Raw genomic sequence first — 27,735 nt, 5'->3', positions numbered from 1 at the left:
AGAAAGAGTGTGGGAACTTGATATCAACCAAACATTAGTATACCTTCACAGTAAAGTTAGTATGAATTTTTTTTCGGTTTCTGTCAGCTGCTAACTAACAAAATAAAAGAAAAATATGAAAAAAAAGAGTTGAAAGGCAAAAGTGATACAAGAAATGAAATTATCAGGAAAAAAGCTATAATCTTTCATAACCTTAATCTCTACCCACTGCCGTCATGAGAGGAATGAATTACAATTGTGAATCTTCAGTTAGGAAGAAATACATCAGAAACAGCAAATAGAACATACTGAATTTAGAGCTTATTCCAGGCTAAAGCATACCCAGATTATCCTGCCAGAAAGGCTTTCAAGTTTTAACATAGTTCTGCAAGCAACTCAGCAGGTCCAGCTCTGAAAAAGAGCAGCTTTATCAGATCTAGACTGATGGTCACAATAGCAGTCATACACGAACGTCCCTCCTGCCCTTCACAAGTCCCTACTGTCTCACAATAATTAGTAATATTTCAACCACAGTATGGGAACCTTACCTGAAGCTGATTAAACGGTGAACAGTCTGTGTAGGAGTCCTCAGCAAAGCCACTGCTGTCAGAGTGCTGACTTGCAGTCCGTAACAACTGATCTGTTTAAAACAAGCAAAACCCAACCGTAATTACTTTACAAATCACAGCCTTTCAAGCCCAATCACACTCAATACATGCTTTCCTCCTACATCAAAGCAACATTAAGTGGATAACACAATCCCTTTCCAAGTTCCACTTTGAACAATACAGAGAAACAGCTTGTTTGTTTCAAAAAGAAGCCTTTTCTCATGCAAACCCCTACTTGTGAAACTTGAAGCAGCAGTGGAAGAGGAACTATCTATCACATTTTTCTTTCCTGTACCATGGAAAAAACCCACTCAACAGATGTTGCCACTGCTGGCGTTTTTCTTCCACAAAACTGAATCTCTGGTTAATTCACATACAGGCAGTGGAACAGTCATTTTCGTATTGATGGGTACAGATCTGCCATCCCTCCTCATCATGGAGATAAAAGCAGATTACTCATCTCCTGCCGGCTTATACCACCCCATACACCCACAGGAACAGTGTCACATGAGCAGAGAGGATGGTGTGCATGACTTGGGAGAACTGCTAGAGACAATTCTCCATTGGTTTAGCAGACAAACAGAAAGCACCTCTGACACATCAATGGGCAACCTGTCAAAGCACATTCCCAGTGAAAGATATGATCCTCCTGCTTGTTCCTTTCTACTTACATTAGTAAAGTGTTAAAACAGCCTAAAATCCTCAGTGTTACCCAAAAGTGGTTTCCTCTGGTACAAACAGTATAGCCACAAAGCTGCTTTTCAAGGAGATCTCAGTAGTTCTGCAGCAGAGTATTGCATGTCTACTGTTCCCTACTAGACACAGGAGGCACTCACGAGGTACCTTACAGCATCATAAACATTTTGCTTAGCTAGATGGCAGCCTGCAGAACAACCATATTTACCTTTACTTCTCAGCAGAAGTGTAAAAAGCTTGAGACAGGATGAGTCTCTAACCTCCAGACTCCTGCTTCTTCCTCCTCACCCTGGGGCAAAAGCTCACTGCTGTCTCCACAGAGGCTCAACACAGAATTCTGCCTCGCATTCCTTTAACCACTTAACTGTCATCATATAATTAATCCCAGTTCACAGCTCAGTGCATTGGAATGCATTATGAAAACTGTTTTGAAACTTCTGGATATTCAGAACTAAGTTTTTTCTGTATTAATTTTGATGAACATTTCACTGACACAGAATTAAAAGCTTGCACAGGCTGAGAAACTTGTGAACACCAGGAGAAGCAAACTCCCCATTAAACTTCCGCATCAACAATTTCACATAGCTTTTAAGGAGTGCCTTTTAAATTGTGCTGCTGTACTGTTATCATGGTAGCCACAATATCCTGCGATGATAAACAACTTTTCCACCTCAAGACAGACATCCCCACCCAGCTCCCAGTAAAGACAATGGAAATCACTTCCCTGAGAACTGGACTAGTTCTTATTAACTGCTACTGCTTCACCTACCTTGGCCTCCACTCTGTCTTTTTTCCTATTTGATGAGTTCTAATTTAAAATGAAAAAGCACTACTGGTAAAAGTCTTAGCCACAAGGGAGATTCCAACTAGTTCAGATAAAGCAATTCACCAGTGAATGTGCTGGCATCTGGTTTCACATGCATGAAGTTTATTATTGGTCAAGAAAAACACTGACCTGCCCTCCTATTTCCTTCTCAGTCGATATTTCCTCTTCAGCTATTAAAAAACCCAACATATATATATTGTCCCTCAAAATATATGCTCCTCATAAATTCTTGGCTTCCTTGGAGGCACACTATTGAAGTAAAAATCAGTGTTTCATATAATTTTCTATATTTTTGTATTTTACGCACATCCTTTGACAGCCCTACATGACAGATATTGCCTGTCAACTGGTCAGTCTACTGCAGAGGCATTCATACCCGCTTCATCATCCTTATCCACAGCAAGAGCAGATTCAAACCACCTTGTCTCCACTTAAGGAGACATCCCCTTAACACAGCCATCCCTTGCTTTCTGTGTTGCAGAGCTGCTAGGATTTTTTTTAATGTTTTTGAGCAAATCAGAGAAGACATTTTTTGTAAGGATGAGTAGCTGTCTTCTACCTTACTTTAGTCTCTTGGAAAGTTCTCAGAGTTCTCCATTAGACCACTATCAAGTAAATTCAGTAAAAACTTTTAAAGAACAGGAATCTCTACTACTTCAGTAGTGAAATGACAATGCTTGGCTCTGTAAAGACTACAAATACTAGCCTTGGGATACACTGATACATAATGGTATCTACCTTCCTTGTCAACTACTGATCTAGATATATGACCTGCTTTATGGCAGCAGGATGTCTCTCAGATTCACGCAGACATGGGGAAAGCATGAAAACATTTAAAAAACAAAGCTGATATTATATCCAGATCTTGATTAGAACGTCTCCTGGCAACAGAGAGCCTTAAGAGAAGGAGGATGTGATGAGCTCGCCTTCTCCTCACCTTGAATGAGGAAAATTCAGCACCAAAGGCTGGGTTGTAGGGGCTAACCTGGAACCATCCCTTTCTCTGTGTACCCCAATCTAAGACAAGTGCATCTTCTGCAAAAAGGTCACTGCACGATGCTGACCCTGCAGCCCAAAGCTATTATCAACACTATGTAGAGGAAATCTTCTGAACTAGTGGGAGAAGGTCAGAGGCAGTATAATGAGGAATGTGGGAAAAGGAACCAGCCAAGAAGAACAAAACCAGAAGGAACAATCAAATTCATGTCCCAGTTAAACAGAGCACAAACAAAAATGCCCTTTGGATTATTGTTTTAAGCTGTATAAAAAAAAAAAATATTTTTAGGCACTGAATACATGCCACAGAAATGTGGGTATTCAGAAATACACCAAAAAAGAACAGATAATGAAGAAACAAGCCTGCAGTTTACAAAACAGGAGAGCACAGTTTTAGCAGAGGATCACTATCAAATAATGGAATAATTAATCTATTGTAAAATAATATTCAGCAACCAATGGAATGTCAGTCTCAACAATCCAAACAGTCCCATCAGGTACCCATCTTAAACTTTCTGCGTCACTTGGCTGTTCACACAGAAGAGGAGGAGAAATACGTGGAAATTGCTCTTAAAGCCTTAGTAAGATCTATGTTTCTTGTTACCTGCAGAATTGGCAAAGCTCTAATACACTTTGCATTTCACAAGATTATTAATAAACTGACATTCCTAACTTAGCTATAAAGTATTCCATTAAAGGATTAAATACCTATTGACTCTTTTTCCCTCATATTGCTCATACCCTGTACCACAGCACTGCCAAAACCAGTCCAGTAGGAAGCACTGCTGCAGAACCTCGTGAGTCCCTGGGGATTTCCTAGCTTCTGGACAGATAAGCACAGACTCCCATAAATACTAAATCTGTTCTAAATGTTTTCTTCTCACTCCCCCATCCCTGATCTCCTGTGGAGCTGCACCCACAGAGAGCTATAAATACGATAATAGACTAAGGACAGGAAGTGCTAATGATGTGCTTTTCTTCACTTCCAAGAAGTAAATTTTCAAAGTTAATAACTGTTTTTGACTATCAAAGTCAGATGTCTTAAAAGAAACAGATCTGTGGCTATTCAAAATTACAAAGAGACACTGATGCCAGCAACCAGACACTTAAAAATTACAATGCCTCAAGAATACTATGTTCTCTACACATTGTACCTATATTTATCTTGTTTGTTGGGCATGTTGGGAATGCAAGGTGCTTCTGTATAAATATGTCAAGAAGAATTGTTTTCCAACTAACAAACCTTCCTTCTAGATAACTTTGCAATACATCTTTTTTTATAGTGGACATTTAGCAGCACTGTATGTTTACAGTGCAAAGCAACTGAAGCTTTTCATTCTTCTCTGCTGTGCTTCTAAAAAAAAACCCAAACCTTTTGAGGTTTGCAACAACACAGAACAGAACACCAGTTTTGGGCATGATGGATAGACCAGTTCAGCTCCGTGTCATTTAGAAGGTATAACCTAAGAAGTACATTAAGCTAGTCAATACGATACATTAACACTTTTTAGAGGATACAAAGCATTAACAAAGACATTACTATGGCAAAGCTATCATATGCAAGCCACTTTGAAAGCTTACCACTTATAAACAAAGCTAGTCTGAAATGAGAAACATGCTCTAACAGGGAGTGTAAGCAGCAGTAGACTCAGTATTGTTCATGCATACCTCAAGTCTCCACGTTATTTCAGTAGGAAAGGGATTTTTTTTTAAATTCAAATATTTCACATCTTACTAAAGACCCTCTTAAAATGCTTTACAAACTGTTGCAAATGTCAGAGAAAGCATCCACAGTCCTCTGTGTAGATATAAAGTGACACTGCAAGGTTTATAGCAGTCTGTACCGAACAGCACTAACCCTGCTAACTGACACAGAAGCACACCTGTGTTAAAAAAAAAAAAAAAATGTATTCCTTCAGATTCCTTCGGGGGAAGCATTCATTTGGAACAAATTTTTTGTTTATGGGTGCTTATGTGCAGTAGAACCAGCACCACTGAGAGATGGGTCAGTATGTGGATCATCAACTGAAATGACATTGTAAGAGAAGACTGGTACTTGAATTTCATGCAGATTTCACCTCAAGAGACTCCTAGTGAGAGCAGCATTTCATGTTCAGACACAATGGCCAGCATTTTTAATAAGTGACCATTTGGATGCCTTCAAACTTGGAGAGTACTTGCTCTCTGAGAAAAAAGGCCTCTACGTTGCCTCACGTTGGACAACTTGCAAAAAACTTTACTGCTGTTTTTTAAAATGTTTTGGATAAGTTCTCTACCAAATACTGTTCCTTTTGGATTTTTTACTGAAACCCATCTAGAACAAAGTCCTAAGCCTTCCACATCTTCCAGGTGAAATAAAATGTTGGTCTCAGGCTAACTTTTAGGAAATGTGTAGGCTTAGCATCAGTGTTGGCATCCTTGTTAGAGAAGTCACAGAAAACTCCAGGCAATACTTCCATGATAACAAAGTGTCATCGTTAATCTATGCCAAGTGTATTCAGAAATAAACGAGACAGTCCTACCTAGGAAACATGAACCAGCATGCCCGGCTTCTGGCATACTGAAGACCCATTGCTAGAACTGCTGCTACCTTTCAGCAGGTACACACACGATTTCTTTTTTTTCCTTGCACAGAGGAATAAGAGGGTAAGATTGCTACTGGGAGTAAAAACAAAATGCAAAATTAGTATTTCAGAAGATGAAGAAATGTATTTTTCTCCTCCCCGATTGCACCTCCTGGTGCCTTAAGTTGCCCGTCTCTGAAAATCTCTTTCCAAAACTGCCAAACCCAGGCAAACAAGGTTTGCCCTGTAAAGAACGCATCTCCTTACACGTAATCAAGTAAAACACAATCATGAACTTTAAAACACAGTCAAAGGAGAAATGCTGGAACAGTTAAGAGATGCAGTTTCTGGTGGTCTTTTTTGGTGGCCTACATTTGTAACGGAGAGACTAGCAAGTGCGACACTGTGTTGTGCAAAACACTGCTTAACTAATAGCACAAGCTATCCCTAACAATCAGGCATTAACCTTCAGCACTTAGTCCAAAGCACTCTCAACCATGTTAATGCAGTTCAGCTGACAGTTCATAAGGCTGTCAGCTCATTTGTGAAAAGGCAAATAAGATGACCTGTTTCTTAAAACAGCTTTTTCTGCCTCTCTTTAGTATCTAGAGATGCCAGTAATGTTTCACCAAGAAACTGCATTGCAGCTAAGCGTCTCACTAAACACAACTAGCTCCATTTCTTCTTTAATTACACATAACTGCTAGAGAATGAGCTTCACTTGCCAACACTGGGCGGAGTAACAATCACAAAATGAACTTAAATATCAGCTTTGTCCTTCTCCCAAGCCATAAAATACATAAATAAGAATTTGAGATGAAAGCACAAACTAAGTGAGTCATGAGAGCCAGTGCACAGTTTGCCATATGAAGAACTACAATGAGTGGGTGCAGAGACACTGCACAGCCAGCTTGCAGATGGAGCAGTAGCACATAGGAAAAGCTGGATGTATCATGCAATTTAGGTTTAAAACAACATAATTTTAGTTTAAATGGGTATATTAAATACATGGGATATTAAATATAAGGATATGCCGGGGAAAAAAAAAAAAATCCCATACTATCTGAATTAACATTTCAGTTCCTCTGAGCTACCATCAACTGTACAAAAGTGAAAACAGCTAGTGAAGTTATAGGGCTGATGTCTTGCCTGTAATCTGGTTGCCAGCTTACAGTAATGTTCTCTGATTTAGCTGAAAAATAAACCCAGAATTTTATTTCTAAAGAGAAAAGAAACTTTAGAAGTTTTAAATATCTGAATCGGCATTTCAGAGAGGAAGGACACTCGGCAGACTGCTGTTTCCTGAAAGTTGAAGTCTACTCACCTTTCCTTGATTTGGTCACTGCCAGCTGGTGAGAAGCTGAAACGTGTGGTAGATCCCCCTCTGTACTCTGGATCTATGAGGAAGAGGAGATTTATATTTTGTCAGGGTAACTGGAATACGTTCCTGTGCTTAAGAATGCCCAAGCTGCACATCTGGAGGGTGAGGAATGTATTGTTTTATTTTCCTCCATTCCAACAGCTGACAATGACTGAGGGAGTAAACCATATCTTGTTGAACAAAAGTATTATTTCATCAGGTACTCAGCAATGACCCTGTAGGACAACTGTGATCCTTAGAACAGCACCTCTCACTTACAGCACTGGGGTCTCCACCAGCTACATTCATCGCGCAGAAAGACCAGGAAATCATATCCTGTGACAGTACTGAGAGCTCTCAGTTCCTCTTTGATGGAAGATTGAAATAACTGTGTGAAAACACCTCTGACCACCTTCATACTGTTTTTTCCATTTCACACTCTTGGCTCCTCATCTGACTATTAAAAGCGAGCCAAATACATTTAGAAAAAGTATATAAAGAGGTCAGGACATAAGGATTCTGCTGCCCTATCAAGTATTTTTCACAAGCCACTAATCTTCCAGAAGGACCCAGACCCTACCAAAACCTACTCCAGACTTCACCACATCACTACTCATAGAAATACTTTTGTGTCTTCCACTACAAAAAGGGAAGATAAAAGTATTCAGAGTCACATAGGTTTCATATGGGAAACTTAAAACTACATGAAGATTAATCCTATTACTTAATCACTTTGTGAAACACAGCCTTATTAAGAGAGCAGTTCTCAGACAACCATTCAAACAGTGAAAAGAACATGCCTAAAATCTCAACAATGAAGCTTTCTTTAGTTCAAAAGCTAGCATATGTTTTCTCTTTTGTGTGCTACAGAAAACATCCTAATGGTTCACATACAAGTCTACACGCACAAAAACCCCAAACCAACTAACCCCCAAGCCCTTCCTTCCGACAGGCTGCCTGTCTAATTTCAAAATTAACATGCAATGAAATTTTAATCTCTATTTTTCAATCAAGTTAAAAATGCAAAACAAGAATACTGATGGTTTTAAGCCCAAATTAGCATTTGACTAAAAAATAATCTATATTTTGATTGATATTGTGTGCATATCAGCCACAAGGGTACATTTTCTTCATTACAACCATTTTCAGAAGTACTTGGCCTGAATTTTTCTCCACTCCTAAGTGAACACCGTTACTCTTGCACAATAAATCAAGAGGCTTTTGCTGCCTTAGGAGATGAAGGCTGTACCAAAGGGGGAAATGCTAATTTTATCCAAATGCAAGGGAGCATAGAAGGGACTCGCCATTTAAATTCAGAGAAAGTACCTTTTAAAACAATTATTAAAAAATAAGGAACAGTAAGTAATTTTACAGGCCTTTTGATCAGACTGCACACCCCCCCCCCCCCGGAAAGGTCTCTTGATTCTCTCAAACCTCCCAATTTACAATGGCTAAGTTTTCAACCTCCCTATAGCTAAGGCTCTTCTCATTCAAATACTCTCCACTTCCAGTCCTTGACTGGGAGAGGCTGCATCCTGCCCATGTCCTCAGCACAGCGCAGCGCAGCTCTATGGGCATGCAGACGCACTCCCCTCTCCTTCCCCATCCCTTCAGCCAGTACTGATGCTGATAAACGACCTTCAGGACTCTAACTGGCCACCTCAGGAGTGGGTGTTTGAGGGAAATCCTGCCCTGACTCACTCCTGCACTAGCTATCTTCACAGCCACAGACTTCCGAAGGGCGCTCAAACCTCCAAGGCATTCGTAAGCACAGAACACTTCCTTGATACATCTGTCATCTTTCTTACGTGTATGAATGCACTCCAAGCCAAGCTGTGAAAATAGGGGGAGGAGTTATTTTCGCTGTTTCTAATACAGTCTATTGTTCATTATGCCCTGCTTAGAGACTCACAAAAATAAAATCATGCTGCCAGGTATTGTTCTAAAGTTTTTTCAACAAAACCAAATCCCTCCCTCCCAGGGATCAGAAGGAGGATGGTATGTGTGTGCTATATTGTATAAACAAAAATTCACCACAATCCCATCCCACACTACATGTTGTCTTGCCAAAACACCTGTGTTTATGCACTGATATAATTGCAAAGTGTGTCAACCATAACTTTGCAAATGCATCGCATTTGGCTTGTGCAAAATTTGACAAGTCTTCATCATGTCATAACCCTTCACAGTCCAACTTACCGCGAAAGAAAATTCCAATCTTTTGTTTGGGTTGCTTTGTCTTTTTGTTTGTTTGTTTGTTTTGTTTTTGTTGGTTTGGGGTTTTTTTATTAGTTGTTTCAGCTTTGCACAGAATTACCAAAACAACCTGGATTTCTCCTTTGGGATACATGAAACTAGCCCAACTACTATGAATGTAGCAAAATGCATTGCCACTCCAACTGCGCCAACACAAACATCTGTGCAGCTACACAACAACCTGGATCAAGAAAATTATCTCACTGAAAACTATGCCAGGAAAAATAAATAAATCTAAATATATTTGGTTTCTTTTCCCCCCCTCTCAACTGGATCAGTCCTCTCTTCTGCTTCTGTACATAGCCACACAACATGTGAGTGATAACACACAGGCACAAACAAGGGGCAGGAACCACAAGAAGCTGGGTTTCCTTTTTCTACTTAATGAGTGACTTCAGCTACAACATTAGTTGACCTATAAGATCCTGTAATGACAACGTAACACTAGACACAGTATCTACTAGATCATCACTTCATCATTCACTATAAAACTACTGATCTGCTTTCTTCGCTTGCTTCACCAATGAAATCACAATCCTTTATTTTATGTATCTATTCCACATAGACAAAAAAGTTAACTGCTGAACTGTTAATAAGAGCACCTTTGAAAGGTGTCCACAAAAACATCTACTAGTTTAATTTAAGACAGATCTTACAATTGTCTATACAAAAAATTGCACTCCTGAATTTGCAGGCTGCACATTTACTAGCCTAATATACAAAGAACTCCCAGTGCATTGCAGTGGGGTTGGAACTATATGATCTTTAAGGTCCCTTTCAACCCAAACCATTCTATGATTCTATGAACTTTTAGGAACCTGGGAATTAAAATCCCCCTGGGATAATTATGAATCAAAAAATGGATACATGCAGTTATGAAGACACTAAAAGTCAGCTAGTACAGAATTTGTAACTAAGGCATTGCCAAGGAGACATCAAACAGCAACTTTCAGTGTGCTTATTTCCAGAGAATGAACAAATCAACATAGTGTAGATTGTCATCAAAACCAGAAGTTGCACAAGACGAGCACCTCACCCTACATAACAGCCCCTTGCTCTTCCATGTAACAACATTCTTGTTCCATCCACAAATTCATCCTTAATCAATATCAACTGATAAACTGGATTTATTTTTAGGCAGCAAAATAATTCCAGTTAGCAATTAAGCCAAGTAGAAATTTAAAACAAAAGGCTTTTATATATACAAAGTCTAACCTAGACCACAGGAAATGTTCCAAGCAATTTTGCCAGTGACTGCTACTACCTGAACTCAATGAAAAAAAAAAAAGATTGAGAACTTCCCTGTTGATTCCCAGGAACAACAGCCGCAGCAGCACCAAGCGATTTCAGAAAGATCAATTAGAGCTGCCTACCAAAAGAGCAGGACAACTGTCCGGTTACTCCGAGAATTTGAAGTATCCCTGGAGAAAACACTATCAACTACACAGGAGAGAACATTCCTTTGCTAGCAGTCAGCAAGTTATATAAACCGTACGCAAAAACAAAGTCATCTATCTCCACCTACCTCTTCCATCTCAAAGGAGTCTTTCTGCTGTAGCATTAGGTTCATTAAGGATGGGTTTGCGAGGGGAGTGCAGGGGTCTCTGACTGGTGATGCCACAGGCAGTTTTTGCGTTGGGGTGCTGCTGTTGGATGTACTGGAACTGCTGCTGAGGCTTGGCGAGTCCAAAAGACCAGATTCTTCACAGGTTCTATCCCAGGCACTTGCAAACCTGCTGTCTTGCACATCTGCTGGAGGCACAGTACCCTCTTGCTTATCATCAGTCCCAGCAGGACGGTTTGCAGGTTTATGAGTGTTCGCAGTATTTGTCTGACTACTGGCCATCTCCTCCTTTACAGTAGCCAAAAAAGAGGGAGAGTCTTTCTTTTTAGGGTATTTTGTCAATTTCAATTCATTTTTAACATCATTTTCCTCACTCCCTAGTTCAGCTGGACTTTTCCCTTTTTCAACAGGTGAAGGAGCTGAGCAGCTGCTGCCATCGGCTTGCTGTGTGCCACACAGATTGAGCTTTGACAAGGTCTTCATTAACCGACTGGCTGTATTGCTGCGATTTAAAGGGGGAGGGCTGGATGCCTCTTTGCTGGAAGACACTGAACTCATACTACCAATTTTCTGCAAAGGAGTCCCCGACACTTGAGAATACAAAGAAGAGAAAGCATTGGCCACAGTAGTAAGCACTTCAATCTGTCGAAAACGACCTGCACAAGAACGAAACGTAAGGCAGTTTATGAGGACGTTTACTGGCATCACATCCCAGAGCTGTTGATCCATCTCTCCATAATGGCTTGAGTTCTCAGAGACCGCTCTTTCTTTAAAACTAAAGAAGGAATTTTCATCACAACCTCTGCCCAACTCTCACCCCAAATCTCCTCCTACTTATATCACAGTCTCAAAGGCTGACTGAACACTGCCTAGTCCTGAACTGTAAAAGTGGTACCACACAGTATGGAAAAATGGAAAAAATCTTTGCAAGAATGTTTGCTAATTGCATGAGAAGAACAGCAAGGAAAGCTTTCTCAAAATAAAAAAGGGACACGGGTAGGCAAGTGCAAGTTAATTTACAAAGTGCGAGAAAGATAAGGGTTACTCACATTGCACAATCCATCTGCGAGCACAAGAGCATTTCAGTTATGCCTTCATTTCAGAAACTCTCGTTACCGACCTAACAAAGCGCCTGTCCAAGTCAATAGAAACACTGGCCCAGATTCCAATAACTAAATAAGTAGGTCGCTGCTGTCAGCTTTCAAAAATCCCACCCAGATATTGAACAACACACAAAAAAGATGGATATTTCTATTTGTTTCAGTACTCTAAACCTACAACAGAAGACAAGCTTAGGAGCAAAAGACAGGAATGATACAAACCACAAGGCACCATAACTTACAGGATGCCTTTCATTGCCCTGCCCCTCTATAAACTCCTTCCCCTAACCCCAAATTATTTAACAGCAATGGTCAACTCCTGCCATATTTAAGACAAAGCAAGAGTTCTACTACGAATTCTGAATAGAATTTGGCCCTTGGGCTGCTAAGTGCATTTACCAGAATATTAGATATACATCTTCTTTTGAGGTTGTTTACATAATCCAAAAACTTTAAAAATAAACTTTGCTTCAAAAACATACGTACTTGTTAAAGCAAAATTTGGGTTTTCCACTTCCATGCGCTGTATTTGGGCGTTCAAAAATACTTTGATATCTATCCCTCTGGCAAATGAGGATGAATTAAAAAATCTTGCTGGAATTTTTGAAGCAATATCTGGTTCATCTCTTCCAAACCCAAGGTTATAGAGCACTTCTTCAGGATCTTCCTCATAAAGCTCCAGCAGTTCAGAAACACTAAACATATGAAAAGATGTTTAATACCTTCTTGTCTGCTTTTAAGCTTTGGTTCCCATCACCAGACACATTGGCTAAGACATCTCAGAATCCTATCCTGTAATTTGTAAAGTCAGCCCTTATTTTGCAGGGCTGCAACTTGAAAATCTGATTAAGATTTCAGACATTTCTAATGCTGAAACCCATTTGTTAATATTTACTGCAAACCACAACTGAAAACAAATAGCAATTTTTCGAGCAACTAAATAAAAATTCCCTTCTCAGCTCTTAAATGCAACAATGCACATAAATTAAGCCAATTCCATTTAACCGAGGAACAGAAGTGGCGAGTTTTGCCAGCAAAACACAGCCAAATTCCACTGAACTGTGCCATGACCTTCAGAGTATAGTATACTTTACCTTGAAACAGTTGCACTGCTTTTTCCAGACCCGGTGGAGTTCATACTTCTCCCCTTCTGGTGGAACTGCAGCCTCTTCTCCTTTGCCAGAACACCATTGCTGTCAACACAAGCAGAGAAGGCTCCTGTGATAAACCCCTTTCATTCAGGGACTCAATTCTCTGTCTCAGAGGAGCGCTAAGCCTCCAGCGCTGCTGAATTTCTCTTTCCCTCTTGAGTGTTATCTGGTTTGTATTAGCCATGTCATTTATTGAAATATAATAACAAAAGTGAACCCTGGGACGCCTCAGTAAAAACGTACGTAGACAGTAAGAGTTTGAAGGCAAATGCAAGCTGAGAAAACAAATCCTTGATCCCCACTTGGGGCCCCACCCTCCCTCATCCCACCCTCCTCTAGCACGGAAACCCAGCCTCGGGTGAGCCACCCTACCCTGCCTTTCCTGTGCCACTGCCTCCTCTAGCAGGACCACCTCTCCATGCCCCAGTAACAAGTTCTCCCTTCCCCCCTCAGCTGCCACTCACCAAGCAGCAAAAGGCTGCAAGCTGCCCAGGCAGTGGCCAGGGAAGCTGAAGAGGCTTTAGGCTGTAGGAATTGGAGCAAGACGAGCTCCAACTGAGACTGCTGGCCAGCTTCTTTCCCAGTCCCAAACCATTTTATTCCCTGCATCTGGAGAACTTGCTTCAGCATTAGGTGGTATCCTGGAGCTCAAACGTACTATTACTGCCAGTGTCTCTGGGGGGACAAACCTTCCCAGGCTGAATTTTATCATATAAATTCTAACACACACACAGCAGGATAGCCACCAAGAAACCAAAGAAGACATAGGATTCACTTAAAAGTACATTTATGGACCTGGCTCAGGAGTAGCGAGGATGCTACCCACATGGGCTGTGCCAGTATTAGCTGAAGTCTCAATAGGGTTTTAGTTTCAGCACATTTTACTTGGAAGTCCTCCCTGTAAAGCAGGACCCTCTGCTCCCTCAAAGTCTTTTTTTCCCCCCATTCTCAGATGGGGGAAAGCAAATTCTGAAAGGCAAAACTAATTTTCCCTTGAAATTTCTGAAATGATAAGGAATCAGTGAGACAAAGAAGGTAAATCATACCAAGTTACTTAAATTTGCCATTTCTGTGCTTTTCTCCTGCTGCCTCAAAGTCTACATCAGGTCTGCTGGAAGAGTAAAAATCTGCATATTTTTTCTGTATCTCCTAACAACTCTTCTTGTGTTGTCTGGATCTTCTTCCCTCTCATGTGAGCAGACGCGACCAGAAGAGCTTTAGCTCTGTGGTAACCTCCATGACTTACACTGCTCCTCTCCCTCCCATCCTCCAGTATACATATTTCTCTGAAGTAAACAAACAAAAAAAGATGTTTACCATGATTCCATTTGTGTATCACTCCGTAGATGATTAGCTGCAGAGAAACAAGAAGTAGTTATGCATAGACCTCTTCAGAATTACACCTCCTGCAACCAGTATGAAGAAGCAGGCAGCAAGCATGTTTACCAATACTCCTGCATAAGCTAGATTTTTCTCTTCCCATATAAATGTGATTGTCAAGGATTTCTAGCATATGGCTGACATAAAGATGACCTGGTTTATTCAGGCTTTGTTTAAAATAAAATCTCATATGGGCACATTTACATACTGTCATTAATCATATTAACTTAATATTTAACATGCAGTAAGCTAGTAATTGTTATATAAACCACTTATTGCTTTGCAATTGGAAGACTCGATTACCAGCTGCAGGGCTGTTCCTGAGCGGGAAGGGGAGGAGGATGAGCAGGCATGTGAGCATTGCTCTGATAGAGAAAGTAAAGAACATAAGAAAGGCAGCTGGCCCCACAGGCAGGTACTGAGACTATATTTGTTAGTCCTTTCATGAGTACAGACCGCTTCCAAAGCGTGGCAGGGCCCCAGCTGCCTAAGCTTTGCAATCTACAGACAACAGCTAGGTGAAGCCTGTAGTGCCAATGGGACTGCTGGTGGCATTTAGAGTCAAGAGAGCTCCACAGGGAGGTCAGCCACCAGGTACCAAGCACCTAGTCACCAACCTCCAATGGAGAATTCAGTGCTTTCTGCAGCCAAATCAGCCCAGCTCCAGACACGAACACCCCAGCATTCTTCTTTGAGAAAAATCAACACTCTCTCAAGCCACGGAGTTAAGCCCCAGCCTTAAATTCTGGGTTCCACAAAGAGGTGACTCAACATTAACAAACTTGCCTTGAGAGACAGTCAAGGACCATGCATGCACACATTACAGCAACCCTCTGAATCAACTATGAAAAGAGCAAAGTGATGTCAAATGTGCTGCCAGGAAAACCCTGCACATCAGCTCACTGTACCAGTGGGGTACCACTGAGAGCAAAACATGGAAGCTTCACCACCTCTCTGTTCTTTTCAGAGGCATCACGAAGAAGTTTAAATGTATACAAAATACAGGCACCATATCTCTTCTTTTTTTTTTAATATTCTTGCCTAAAGCTATCTCTATAGATTAGTTGGTGACTAGTTTGAACAGCTAAACCATGGGTTTTAACAGCTCAGTAGGGGGCTGAGATTAAAGGAACCAGCCTGATGCCGTGCATACCATTCAAACAGGGCTTTGGCTTGCATCTGGATTCAGGCAGTCATGGATGCACAAGGACAGGCCATTCATACCAGACTCAAAGGCGCTGTCTATCCAGCAGAGCACACAGTGCTGCTCCAAGCAGCTCTGTTGTTCCATTGTTCTCGGATGGGAAGCAAAGCCCTGCAGAAAACCCCGTATCCTTACCCAGGAAAAGGAACCAGTGATTCTAGTACTGAGAACTTCATCATCTAAAAAGCAGGGAAAAGACCTTCTATCTAAATTGTGCCAAAGGCTCATATAAACCAGAAATCTTTGGGAATGGTAAGAGGAAAAATATGAAAAGAACAACATCTGTTGACTCTTGTATTCTTGGTCATATGCTCAGACCTTGGATTATTGTTACAAAGAAACATTTCCTACCAAATCTTTGTACTGCAAGCAATCTAACAAGTGGAAAAGATTGTAAGAGAGAAAATGTAATCCTATTTAATCTTTTGCAGTAAGGAACTCATTTACTGCTTCTCCACCATCATCAGATCAGCTATTTTCCTTAAAAGTCTTGAATCTTTAAAAATTAAACATTGTTCCTTCTTTGAGGCCCTGTCCCACTACTTTGACACCACTGGCAAGACTGCCATAGGAAAAAAAGGTATCTCTAGTCTACAAGTTCTGACATTTTGCAAAAGCTGTAGTTAAAAGGAAAGGCAAACCCACATTTTTTTGTACACTGGAAACAGATATTTTCTATTATCTCCTATTCTGCAGGTAACCCCAGGATCCAGTTTGTGAGACCGTTTTTTGCTATTTTATTTCAGGATGCTGCTCTTAGAACAAGATCCACAGTGCTTTTGTTTGTTTGTTTATGGAAAACTCTAACCTATGATGAACAGAGAGGCTAAAAGTCTTTTCTAACAAAGAAGTCCACCTCGAACAGCCGTATCTCCTTCTCCTTAAAAAAAGGAAAGGGAAAGAAATGGCAAGCAGCTAGTGACAGCAAAGTGTGTATTGTGGCTGGTCCAAAATACTTATTCAGCTTTGGTGCTTTTAATTTTCAAAAGCACTTATCCCTTAATGGGTTTGCCTCTTGGCTGACAGAATTTCATTCCTCTTTTCAGAAGCCCACACATGCCACTCCCAAGGGATTCAGTGGGGCCGCCAAGAGTAACCCATGGACAAGAAGAGCAAGTAGGAGAAACCACTTTCTCACAGCCTCAGTGAGTGCTCCAGTCTGTGCTGCCACTGGGGGTATTAAAATGAGAAAGCAGAAGCTAATTCAGGGCTGCCACTGATCTTCAAGTTAGACCAGAATATTTAACACCAGCAATAGTCAAATAAACTCAAAAAAGCAAGTTTTCCTGCATTTTTCTATATGCTTCATACTGGTTCTCTAGCCAGCATTATCAACTGCCTTTGACCAGGAGATAAATGCTGTCTTTCAAAATAAAACTCAGATGATTGAACATAATTTTCTTTTTTTTTTTTTTTTCTGGAAAAAGAGTCATAATCCTGTCACACTCACCTTCGGCTCCCAGGGATAAGTCATCTTCGAAACTTCCTCCATTTCTCACCAGCATGCCTGAGAATGTACAGTTAGCAGTTCAACAACTAGAATGCTGCAGTGTTTTCTTTCCAACAGTTTAACTAAAGATATTAGCAAGCTACTTCGGCTGATACAATGGGTTATAAACAGATTATATTTACAATCCCTGTATTACTCATGCACTAAAAAAGCAGAAACAAGAAGTTGCATTTGAGATCATAGAAAAATTATTTCAAAAAGGAACAACTACAACACTACTTTAGTTTTCTGCTCAGAAACATCCCCAAGTCAACCCACAAGTAAATTGCTAGTGGGAACCTGGAGCTACTACCCAACACATCCGTGCCTCCAACTGCTACGTTATCTTTCCTCCAGACATCTTACCGAGGGAATCCAGAGCCTGAGTCCAGTTTAGGCATTACCCTCTCTCTCCATGTACCAGATTAGGAGTTGAAGCAAAGACTTCAGGCACAGCAAGTAATCCTTCTGCACCCTGTCACCACCTGCACATTCTTGCTGTACTTTGAACTTCAGTATTCGGACCTGCTCAGATAGTAAAATTTTCAGGTGTGGCAAACAGAGCTATTAGAGGTAGGAACTACCTAATGCTCGCCATCTCGAAGAGGAAACTACAACCTCCTCATTCTGCACATTTTGGGTTGGGTTTTTTTAGGGGTTACTAAAGTCTCAAGAAAGCCTTACTCAGGATCTTTTTCCCCTTCTCCAGTTTCTTGGGCACTACTGCTTCACAGTGATCAGCAACACTGATTAGGCTGTGGTTTGTGCTGCTGCTAAAGAGCTGAGATCTCATTGGAGCATCCATGAAAACACACTTCCCAGCAGAAGAGATTTCAGTAGGTAAAACCTTTCCTTACCCTTCAACAGAGGATTGCTTTGCTCATCCAGGGAGGCTCCCAGAGGCGTTCTGAAACCACAGAAGAAATGAAGACTGCTTCAAAAACTTGCTGCTTCATGTCCTTCCTTATAGTGTTTAACAATCTTGTGATAGCAATTGTCCCTCCCTCCACCCCCAGAAAGCACAAACATCTGAGGACTAGCAATAACTTCCTAAACAATCCCCAGCCCTTTGAACAAATACGTCCTGTAGGGAAAAACAACACAACAGGTTAATAATAACTGCAATGCTCAGACATTAGTCAGTGGCAAAGCTTTGGGGTCAGCATCTCTCTCTCTCTCTCAAGGAAAACTATGAGTTTCTCTGCAAAACATCCAAAAAAATGATCATGGGATTTTGAACAGACTAATTAAATCTCATTTAAGTGACAAAACTGGCTGCCATTTTTCTTAGTATTTAAAATTTCCTGTATAGAGGGGTGAAAAGCTGCATTTGGTTGTCAGTAACAAGTAAAAAAAAAACCTTAACAGCTATCTTAGTTGTCACTTGCCTATCCTTTATAGACTTCATGTGGACCCTTATTTGGATGAGCCCCGCTACTGCCACTCCCTGAAGGGCAGAGGATTTGCTGAATCTCACAGTGCCCAAAAGAAGCAGCAGCAACTGCACAAAAGACAGGTCCAGTCCCACTCTGCTTTCATGCTACAGTTGGTGACACTAGCTGGTTATTTTCACATCTTGTCCCTGTGACAAGTTTAACCACTATTAACTAGTGCGGCACTAACTCAAAGCTCAAAACAAATTCAGAAATATAACACTCATAAAGAAGGGTAAAGCAGATGATTTATGTGTCTGTATGTATGTTTCATTTGGGTTTTTTTAATTAAACAAACACATAAACATGCCCCAAGACCTGAAAGTAAACAGTGCTCGTATACATTATTTGTTCTGGTGCCATGGCCAAATCAAGCAAGGAAAGTCTGCACCTGCTTTCTAACAGGCCCTATACCCTATATAACTTATATAACCCTATATAACGCCGTCTCTATAAAGAGTTCACACTTTCCACGCATGGCATGCTGAAAGGGAGCAAGCTCACTTTGACGCGTCTTTTGCAAAGCAAAGCAAAGCAAAGCCTTGCTGCAGTGAGATGCCAAGGCAAACAGCCTGAGCATCCAGGTGCACGAGGCTGTTTCGGGTGACAGGACAGACTCTGCCGAGGCTCAAATCCCCTGCATTTCTGTAGTCTGTCCTGTCAGGGTTTGAAGAAAAAAAAAAAAAAAAAAAAAAAAAAAAACCAACCACATAGGTCATATTGTCTAAACCTGTCACGCTACAACAAGCCTTACATTCAGAGGTAATAACTATGCTGGTTGTTTACTCTCTGTCTTTGATTGGTGCGCTACCATCCTTGTCCCTCTCCTTTCCTGGTAGCTACTTCCACGTTGTTACCTTATTGATGCAGAAACTTGCTGCAGTGACTTGTACAGCCAAGGTCAATGCTGCACACACTGGCTGACTTGGGAATGATCAAAGCAACTACCGAAGCTGGCATTTCTTTCAGAAATTAGGTCCATCACCTCTACAGCATGTTAGCAGTTACCAGAAAAGCAACCCTGTCAAAGCAGCCCTGTCAACCATCCACCTGCTGCCCTACTTGCACTGCTGCACACATCCACAGCTGCCTTATACCCTCTGCCTCCATAAAACTTGTATTTAAGAACTAGAAACACTACCAGTTTAAACAAGGGACAAGTATCCACAACAAAATCCTCTTGGACAACAGCATGGACAGCTCTGCCTTTCTGTTCCAGGCTGGTTTTCACCAGCATAGCCCACAAGCCAGCTTGACCAGCTCTGTCTCAGGGGAGCTCCACACGCCTAGGAAGGTTATGGCTGAGGCCATTTCCACTTGCTGGGACCTTAGGGCAAGGTCTCCTCACCAGAGGCGCATCACAGCAGGTCCCCAGCACAGTCCAACAGCCTTCACATGATAGCCGGGGAGAAGTGGTGCAGGGAAGAAGGTAGCCGGAGCAAATAGCAAGTAAGTGGGCTTGTGCTTAGATCAAGGGATCCTATGGTTTTCCATTTGTGTTCACACTTTTTTTTATTGTATTTTAATGTACATGGCAATAAGTTATCTCAATACTGGTCTATGAAAGGACTGAATGAACCCTCTGTGCCCACACTGCCATGTGATATGGGTATTGAACAGGTAAGAGGACCACGTGCATCCTCAAGGCTTCTCATTCCAGAGGCTGGTTTGCTCAGCCACTAGTTGTGGTAGGGTGGTCTTCATGAATGGGACAAAGGTTTTGCACTGTACTGTAAAAGCATTTAAACCTCGGCTTTTAAAGCCTTAACTGGGCAGGAGCCATGTTTATTTTAAACTTAAAGTAAAAAAAAAAAATCTCTTCTCTCTGAGGCATTTCAAGAACTCACTTCCTGCATATCTACAGGACATGGCTCCTAAATACCTCCCGCATCCCCTGTATTACTAGCGGAGTTTAAATATACTGAACCAAAATAATACGTGTCACCATAGAGTTCACAAAAAATTTCTTCTTTTCTATCAGTATAATACAAATGCTTGTGTTTCTCGTCTTAGTCTCACAAGACTTAAAACTGATACCACTGTAAACTTTCTTGTTACTTCAAGAAGCCTTCTCAAAGTACCAACGAGAGAGCAAAGGACACCTTCGTCAAAGACATAAGATACCAAAACATGAATAAACCAGAAACTTTGGGTAACACCTGGGTAACATTTCTTAAGCTGTTTGTTATTTTTTTTTAAAAAAAAAAAAAAAAAAAGACAAAACATGTGTCTACGATGTTAAATAGCATACGGTATTAAGAACCCTTCTCTCCCCTCCAAAGCAGATGGGAAACAGAGATGCCAAGTAGTAAGAGCCCCAAACCACTAACATGAACATCAAGGGACAGCCAGTAATTCTTTTCACCCATATTATAACACTGTCAATGCTTTTGGAAACAAACAAAGGAATATATCTTAGAAGCAGATCTATTTATGCAGTGGGCTGATATTAAGTTCTTTGTGCTGCTGCCAACTCAAACCAGAAAATAAGATTTTAAAAGTGCCAGTTTTCTTCTGATGTACATCTTACACGAGCTTATAGAAACTCAGATAAAATGGGAAGGATTGCTTTTAGAAAATAATGTAACAGAGAAAATACTTTATTTTAGTAACCGAATGTTCACTTGTAGTAATGGTTTAATTGTGCAATAGAGCCAACTTGTAAGAATGAGGTTGTGCGACGTTCAAATACAAAAGCTCGGTCTGCCTATGTTGCTCATGCTTTGTAGCAAGCAAAGCTTCATAGCAAAAACAGTGTTATTTAAACAAATAGGAAATTTCAGGGACTATAACAATCGTAAATTTCACAACTGTTGGCTTTAAGTATTCTTTTTTTGAACAATACACTACAGTATCTGTAGAGCTATTCTGTCATCTGTTACACTGTCCTCATTTCCTACATAGTTATCAAGAGACTATCCATCAGGGGCTCCTATATGCACAGCACAGAACTTTATACACTTAATAACAGTGCAAGTTGAATATATATTTTACTGCACATACCAGCTACTGCTCGCATGCTTATTAGAGACAAAACTCTGAAACCACTCTGCATTTTTAAAAGAAAAGGGACTGTGCACTACTCCACGCAGCTGGGACATGAACTGTATATGTATGCACTCTGCACGTTACAGGGTCAGAGGCTGACTCCAGGGCTGAATAGCTTGGTTGAAGTAACATTTAAAAAAATGCAATTCTTATTTTTCCGAGAACACAAGATTCTCCTGAAAAGATTTACAGCAGTAAGTAGCTACACTTGAAAAGACTTCTGTGGAAGGGCCACAACAGGTTTCGCAAACATGCATTAACTAAATTTGCATCTCCATATTAACAAAAGGGTAAACCCGTGCTTCATTTCCTTATGTGTAAAACATGGAAACAGCATGTAAAGCAAGATTCCCATATTTTGGGAATCAACTGCCAGAGATGCAAACACATTCCAAAGAAGTGTTTGGTGTCAGTTTTAACAAGAGATAGTGACCGGGGCACAAGAATAAAACTGCAAGCTTTGTGTTACCAATGAAGATTTACGACCAGATGTTCATGCTGACAGTCTGCAGTTTTCTGCTACTTCTTAACTTCTGTATGGAAATGGTAAGGATCACAGGGCCAGGGAAGGGCCAGGGAAGGTTCTAGACAGAAATCCTGCAGATACGAAGAGAAGCAGTACTGCAGGATTAGGAAGACTTTCTACCTCAGGGGCCTTTTCCCTTGCCACTCCATCATTTTTTTGTCCTCCTTGCTCAAAAAATACTTCTAATAGAGCACTGAATTAATAACACTTATTTCTAAGGATATAAGTTGCTAGACCAACAGGACACCAGATTTCAGGAAAAGTCAGGAAAATCTTCTCCCATTCTGGTATTCTGATGGCCCGTCAGGTCTGAACATTGTTTTTGTAGGGATTACAGTATGATTTCAAGCCTCTGGCTTCCAACACCCTGTCCAAGGCACAGCCTGTAGATATCCAAAAAAAAACTACACTGATACCCAGTAACTATAAAGCAACCCACGCTTCAGTTATGGGAGTAATCTCAGCCACTTACTAGATCAAAAGATCATAAAGGCAAAACTAACCTCAGAGGTAAATTTTCATCTAAATGCAACTGCTCTCAAAAGGAGAAGGAAACCAGAAATATCAAGTAGGGGAGGTCTTGAAATGTCACTGTTAACTACTGGAAAGCTGTTAGCTTCCCCCCAACAACTCTGCCTCCAAGGGTTGCTAGGACTGCATGGAGAAAAAGACAGGACCAAAGCAGCTGCTACTGGATGTGGCATTTATAAGTCTATGTGAATGAAGAGGAAGACAAAGTAATGCCATCAGCTGATTCCAAACACTGAGGAAGTATTTTGCAATAGTCACAGAAACAAGGAATATATATACCATGTCACAAATTCAGGATGTCAGTCCATATGGCAGACTGGAAGAAACCAAGTTAGAGTGATGGCACGATTCAGACTAAGACCCCTAATTAGCACAGAGGCCATGGCCATGTAAGCGCTGTTTCTTTAAAACTGCGGCAAAAAAACAAGCACGGCAACAGGAGGCTTCAAGCTGCAGCTCCTCGGCGAGAAACGGAGCAGCTTTGAAAATAATGTTGCCTTCCTTAGCTTAAACAGAGCTGCTCTGCAGCGGCTGCAAGTCTTCAGCCTCATTACACGAGACACTAAGGAGAGGGAAGGCGCCAAAATCCAGCTCTCCTCTAGCCATACCTACGCATCCCACCGCTCCCCGTGTAGCCCCAGCTGAGGGCACAACCCAAGCAGCCCCGGGGGGGCGGGGAAGCCCGCGGCAGCGCCGATGGCAAACACCGCTCCGGAGCGCAGAGATGCCCCCGCCAACCCGCAGGAGAGAACGCCACGATTTCCTCCCCTCCGCTACGGGGCAGCTGTGGGGTGGCGGGGGGACATGGGGCAGGGGGTGGGGAGGGACCCAAAGCAGAAACCGGAGGGTGGGGAACACGACTGGGGGGACACGGACACGACGAGGGGCAGAGAGGCTATGGGAGGGGGGGATGGGACACGACGAGGGGCAGAGACCCGGTGGGGGGGACGGACAGCACACGACGGGAGGCAGAGACCGGGGCGACACACGGCTCCGCACCCGCAGCCTCCGGCGGGAGCACCTACCTGCAGTCCTTCAGCCATATCGCAATCTTCTCGTCGGGAACGTTGTGACCTTAGGGAGAGAAGCCGACAGTGAGCAGCTCCGGCAGTGAGCAGCAGCCCGGCAGGGGCGCTCCCTGCGGCCTCCCGGGCACCGACCTGCTCCTGCGGGCAGCGGCAGCTCCACGCCGGCGGGGTCCCCCTCCTCCTCCTCCTCCTCCTCTTCCTCTTCCTCCTCCTCTCCGCGGGCCAGCGCCGCCGCGCAGTCCTCGGTTTCCGACGCCTGCCAGGAGTCCCTGCTCTTGGCCCAGGCCCTCCTCCTCTGGGTCGCCGCCTGCCGCTCCTCCACCGGGGGCTGCTCCATCGCGGCTTCACGCCGGGACCGCCGGCCTGTGGGGCGGCCAACGGGGCCGGGCTGGTCACCTCCCACCGCCCCGGGGGTCGCGCCGGCCGCGGAGGGACGCGCTCCCCGCTGGGGGCACCGTGCCCGCTCCTCGGCGCCCGCGGCGGGAGGGCAGAGGGCAGGGTGCGGGGAGGCAGGGGTGTCAGCCCCCGCCCGCGGGTACCCGCTCGCACTCACATATCTCGCGGCGCGGGGACTGCGCGCAGCGGCGGCGTCTCTGACTTCCTCATTCCGCCGCGCGGAGAAAACCCCGCGGCCACGTGACCTCGCCGGGGCCGGGGCCGCCCGCGGGGCTCGGGGGGAGGCGGGGAGAGGGGGCGCTTCCAGAGCCGAACCGAGCGGGAAGCAGAGGTGTGAGCGTGGGGATCGTTCTGTGCAGGAAGAGGGGTTGCACTTGATGGCCCTCGTGTGTCTCTTCCAACTCGGGACTTTCTGCGATTCTGATTGCATATACAATCATAGAATCACCAGGTTGGAAAAGACCTCCTGGGTCATCTAGTCCAACCATTCATAACTGCCACTAAACCATGTCCCCGAGCACCTCATCCACCTGTCTTTTAAACACCTCCAGGGATGGTGACTCCACCACCTCCCTGGGCAGCCTCTGCCACTGCCCCATGACCCTTTCTGTGAAAATTTTTTTCCTGATATCCAGCCTGAACCTCCCCTGGCAGAGCTTGAGGCCATTCCCCCTTGTCCTGTCCCCTGTCACTTGGGAGAAGAGGCCAGCTCCCTCCTCTCTACAACCTCCTTTCAGGTAGTTGTAGAGAGTAATAAGGTCTCCCCTCAGCCTCCTCTTCTCCAGGCTAAACAACCCCAGCTCTCTCAGCCGCTCCTGATAAGGCTTGTTCTCCAGCCTCCTCACCAGCTTCATTGCTCTTCTCTGGACACACTCCAGAGCCTCAACATCCTTCTTGTGGTGAGGGGCCCAGAACTGAACACAGGATTCGAGGTGTGGTCTCACCAGTGCTGAGTACAGAGGGAGAATAAACTCCCTGGACCTGCTGGTCACGCCATTTCTGATACAAGCCAAGATGCCATTGGCCTTCTTGGCCACCTGGGCACACTGCTGGCTCATGTTCAGTTGCTGTCAATTAACACCCCCAGGTCCTTCTCCTCCAAGCAGTTTTCTAGCCACTCTTCCCCTAGTCTGTAACAGGTGAACAGTGTTTGTGGTATTTTTCGTTCGGGGAACTGCAATGATGGGAAGAAGGGAGGCACAAGAAGAGAAGTAGCTTTGGTGAGCACGCGCAACTTTGTCTGGTTTTAAGGGGTGTGAAATCAAATGAGCATCCGCTCAGGCACAGGCTGTGGGGACACCGGCTATCTCAAACACAGCCAGTTCACATCTTAGATGCACTCAAAGCCTTTATCATTTGTTTCAGGGTGTACTCAAGCAACTAGAATCAGCTGAAAACCCAAAAGAGAGTCCCCGTGTCTGGGAAGGAGTCACACAAAAGGCTGATTCCACTGCCAGGGACAGGGAGCTGTTTCTCAACAGCCATCTCCTCCTTGCTCATTGAGGTGCTGGCCATGACCTCTGCATGAGAGCCCTCACCAGGCACCCTGCCTCGGCAGCACCTGAGCTGGCAGTGGCCATGGCTGGGACAGCCCCTGGGGAGTAACGGGACAGTTTGTGCTTGCCCTGGGGAGCAGGACCCCACCACCTGCCTGCACGGGGTCATGGTACCAACACAACCTGGCCTCAAACACCTCCTCCACAACTTCCCTGGGCAACCTGTACCAGTGCCTCACCACCCTCATTGTAAAGAAATTCTTCCTTATGTCTAGTCTAAATCGGTGCCTCTCCAGTTTATAGCCATTGCCCTAATCCTATCGCTACAAGCCTTTGTTAGAAGTCCCTCCCCAGCTTTTTTGTAGTCTTTTCAGGTACTGGAACGTCGCTATAACTTCTGCTCGGAGCCTTCTCTTTTCCAGGTTGAAAGGCTTTTATATCATCTTCAGGAAAAGATGCTGAGTTACTTAGCACAAACAGCAAAAAGTGGCAGAGTCCTCTGGCGGTTTAGCTGGCGTTGACAGGCAGGCACATGAAATAAGTTTTGTTTAAAGGCAAATCTGCCTATGGAAGTACAAGGTTAATGGTGCTCAGTAAATACCTGTTCATTTTCCATCTTTATAGTTCAAATCTATCGAGGGATTTCTGTGACCTTTTTCTCATACAAAAAAAACCCCAAAACCGCCTGACTTAATGAGAGCAACACATTTGTTTTCCCTAACCTCTCCAACCCATCTGCTACTTTACATATATATAGCCTTCATATGATTAATTTCTCGTCATCACATGAGCCATTTTCCTAAACACACACTAATGTTCTGAATGTGTTGTATTGAAATTAAAACAGAACAGTAGCACAAAGAAAGTGCGTTTTTATTTAATTTGTCCCTGAAAGTGTTCACTGCCATTCGTGTTCCAGGGTTGTATTTTAAGATATTGGCATTTTTGAAGAAATGAGCAAACTGCACTTAAATCTTGTTGATCCTCAATATTATCAATGTTTTCTCAACATGGTATGTTTCACACACTCATGGTTTTGCATAAACTAACACCAAACGGTGCCCTGAGCGACAAGTTCTGAGCCAAGAGTATACGAGGGGTGAGTCAGAGGGTCACCATCCTCGTGTTCTGCACCCGCCACCACAGCCTGCTGTGGCCTGGCCTTCTGCTGAAGTTCTTCTTAGGTGTATTTACACTACTAGAATATTAAAACCTGATTTTTCTGGGTTTGTTTGCAAGAGATTCACACAGCATTACTTCGACATAGTGGGCAGTATTTGTATTTTGTGCATACACATAAACAGATGTATCTGTTAAAAATTACTCTTGGAGTTTAAGCTGTCTGAGGGAGAGCTGTTGGGGAGGCCCGGGGGGCAGGAGGGAGAACAGAGAGAAGTTTAACCCTTAACATTGTTTTTCTGCCTCTGAGGGAACACAATAGCTTCTGGGAAGTAACAGTTTTCACTGGCACAGCTAAGGGTGAGTAGTTGCAAGCTAAAAGCAGCTACTGTCTGCCGGGCCAATACATCCTTGAGGAGTTCTTAATCCACAAATTACTAACATTATTGTCTATAATTGCTTTTCTGTTGTGACAACACTTATTGAGAGAATGTTTGAAATGTAAACAGAAGCCAGTTGCTTTCTGCAGTGAAGTCCTACCACGTTACAGCACTGGACTCTCTCTTGCTCCTTCATACTTCCCCAGCAGGTTCCCTTTGGCTCTATGTGAATAAAGATTGCACTCAATTCCTATATTAAGTAGGACTTTTTTTTTTATGAAAATACCTGGCTTATTATTTCTTTTAATACTTGTAACCAAAAAGTGGTTTTGTTCTGTAAGAAAAGCTTCTCTTGCTTCAGAATATAATTTGTTAGTCGTACTTCAAAGAAATAAATCTTGTCAAGTCATCTTGTTGCTTAAATCACCTCAACTTCTTTTTTTCCCCCAAATTATTTTTGAAACTATTCAAATAAAAAAAATGCATAGGCAGTAATTAGATAAGGAAGAAATTGTGATTTACAATACATTATAAATCCCTAAAGGAAGATTTATAACCACAGCACCATTAACAGTACTACTAGGCATTGCAGTAAAAAGCACACA

General features: G+C 42.8%; 1 protein-coding gene across 2 annotated transcripts in view; it reads right to left on the bottom strand.

Moving 5' to 3' along the window:
• The window catches only part of ITPRID2 (ITPR interacting domain containing 2), a 43,448-nt gene extending 19,091 nt beyond the window's left edge, over window positions 1-24,357 (bottom strand). Inside the window, exons 1-11 of one of the 2 annotated variants that reach the window (XM_054069959.1) lie at window positions 24,293-24,357; window positions 23,872-24,102; window positions 23,737-23,785; window positions 18,031-18,080; window positions 17,135-17,191; window positions 14,418-14,454; window positions 13,044-13,142; window positions 12,436-12,644; window positions 10,811-11,505; window positions 6,994-7,066; window positions 528-619 (exon numbers count right to left, since the gene is read on the bottom strand). In XM_054069959.1, coding sequence (XP_053925934.1) covers window positions 528-619; window positions 6,994-7,066; window positions 10,811-11,505; window positions 12,436-12,644; window positions 13,044-13,142; window positions 14,418-14,454; window positions 17,135-17,191; window positions 18,031-18,080; window positions 23,737-23,785; window positions 23,872-24,076 — 1,566 coding nt within the window. In that variant the 5' untranslated portion in view covers window positions 24,077-24,102; window positions 24,293-24,357. Of the gene's footprint in view, window positions 1-527; window positions 620-6,993; window positions 7,067-10,810; window positions 11,506-12,435; window positions 12,645-13,043; window positions 13,143-14,417; window positions 14,455-17,134; window positions 17,192-18,030; window positions 18,081-23,736; window positions 23,786-23,871 lie in introns of both variants that reach the window. The other variant, XM_054069958.1, reaches the window with a different exon arrangement.
• Between the last annotated feature and the right edge of the window lie 3,378 nt (window positions 24,358-27,735).

Source organism: Cuculus canorus, chromosome 6, assembly GCF_017976375.1.
Source record: "Cuculus canorus isolate bCucCan1 chromosome 6, bCucCan1.pri, whole genome shotgun sequence".
NCBI lineage: Eukaryota > Metazoa > Chordata > Aves > Cuculiformes > Cuculidae > Cuculus > Cuculus canorus.
Note: the sequence above shows the minus strand (reverse complement) of the source record. Positions and strands in the feature narration are given on the sequence as shown.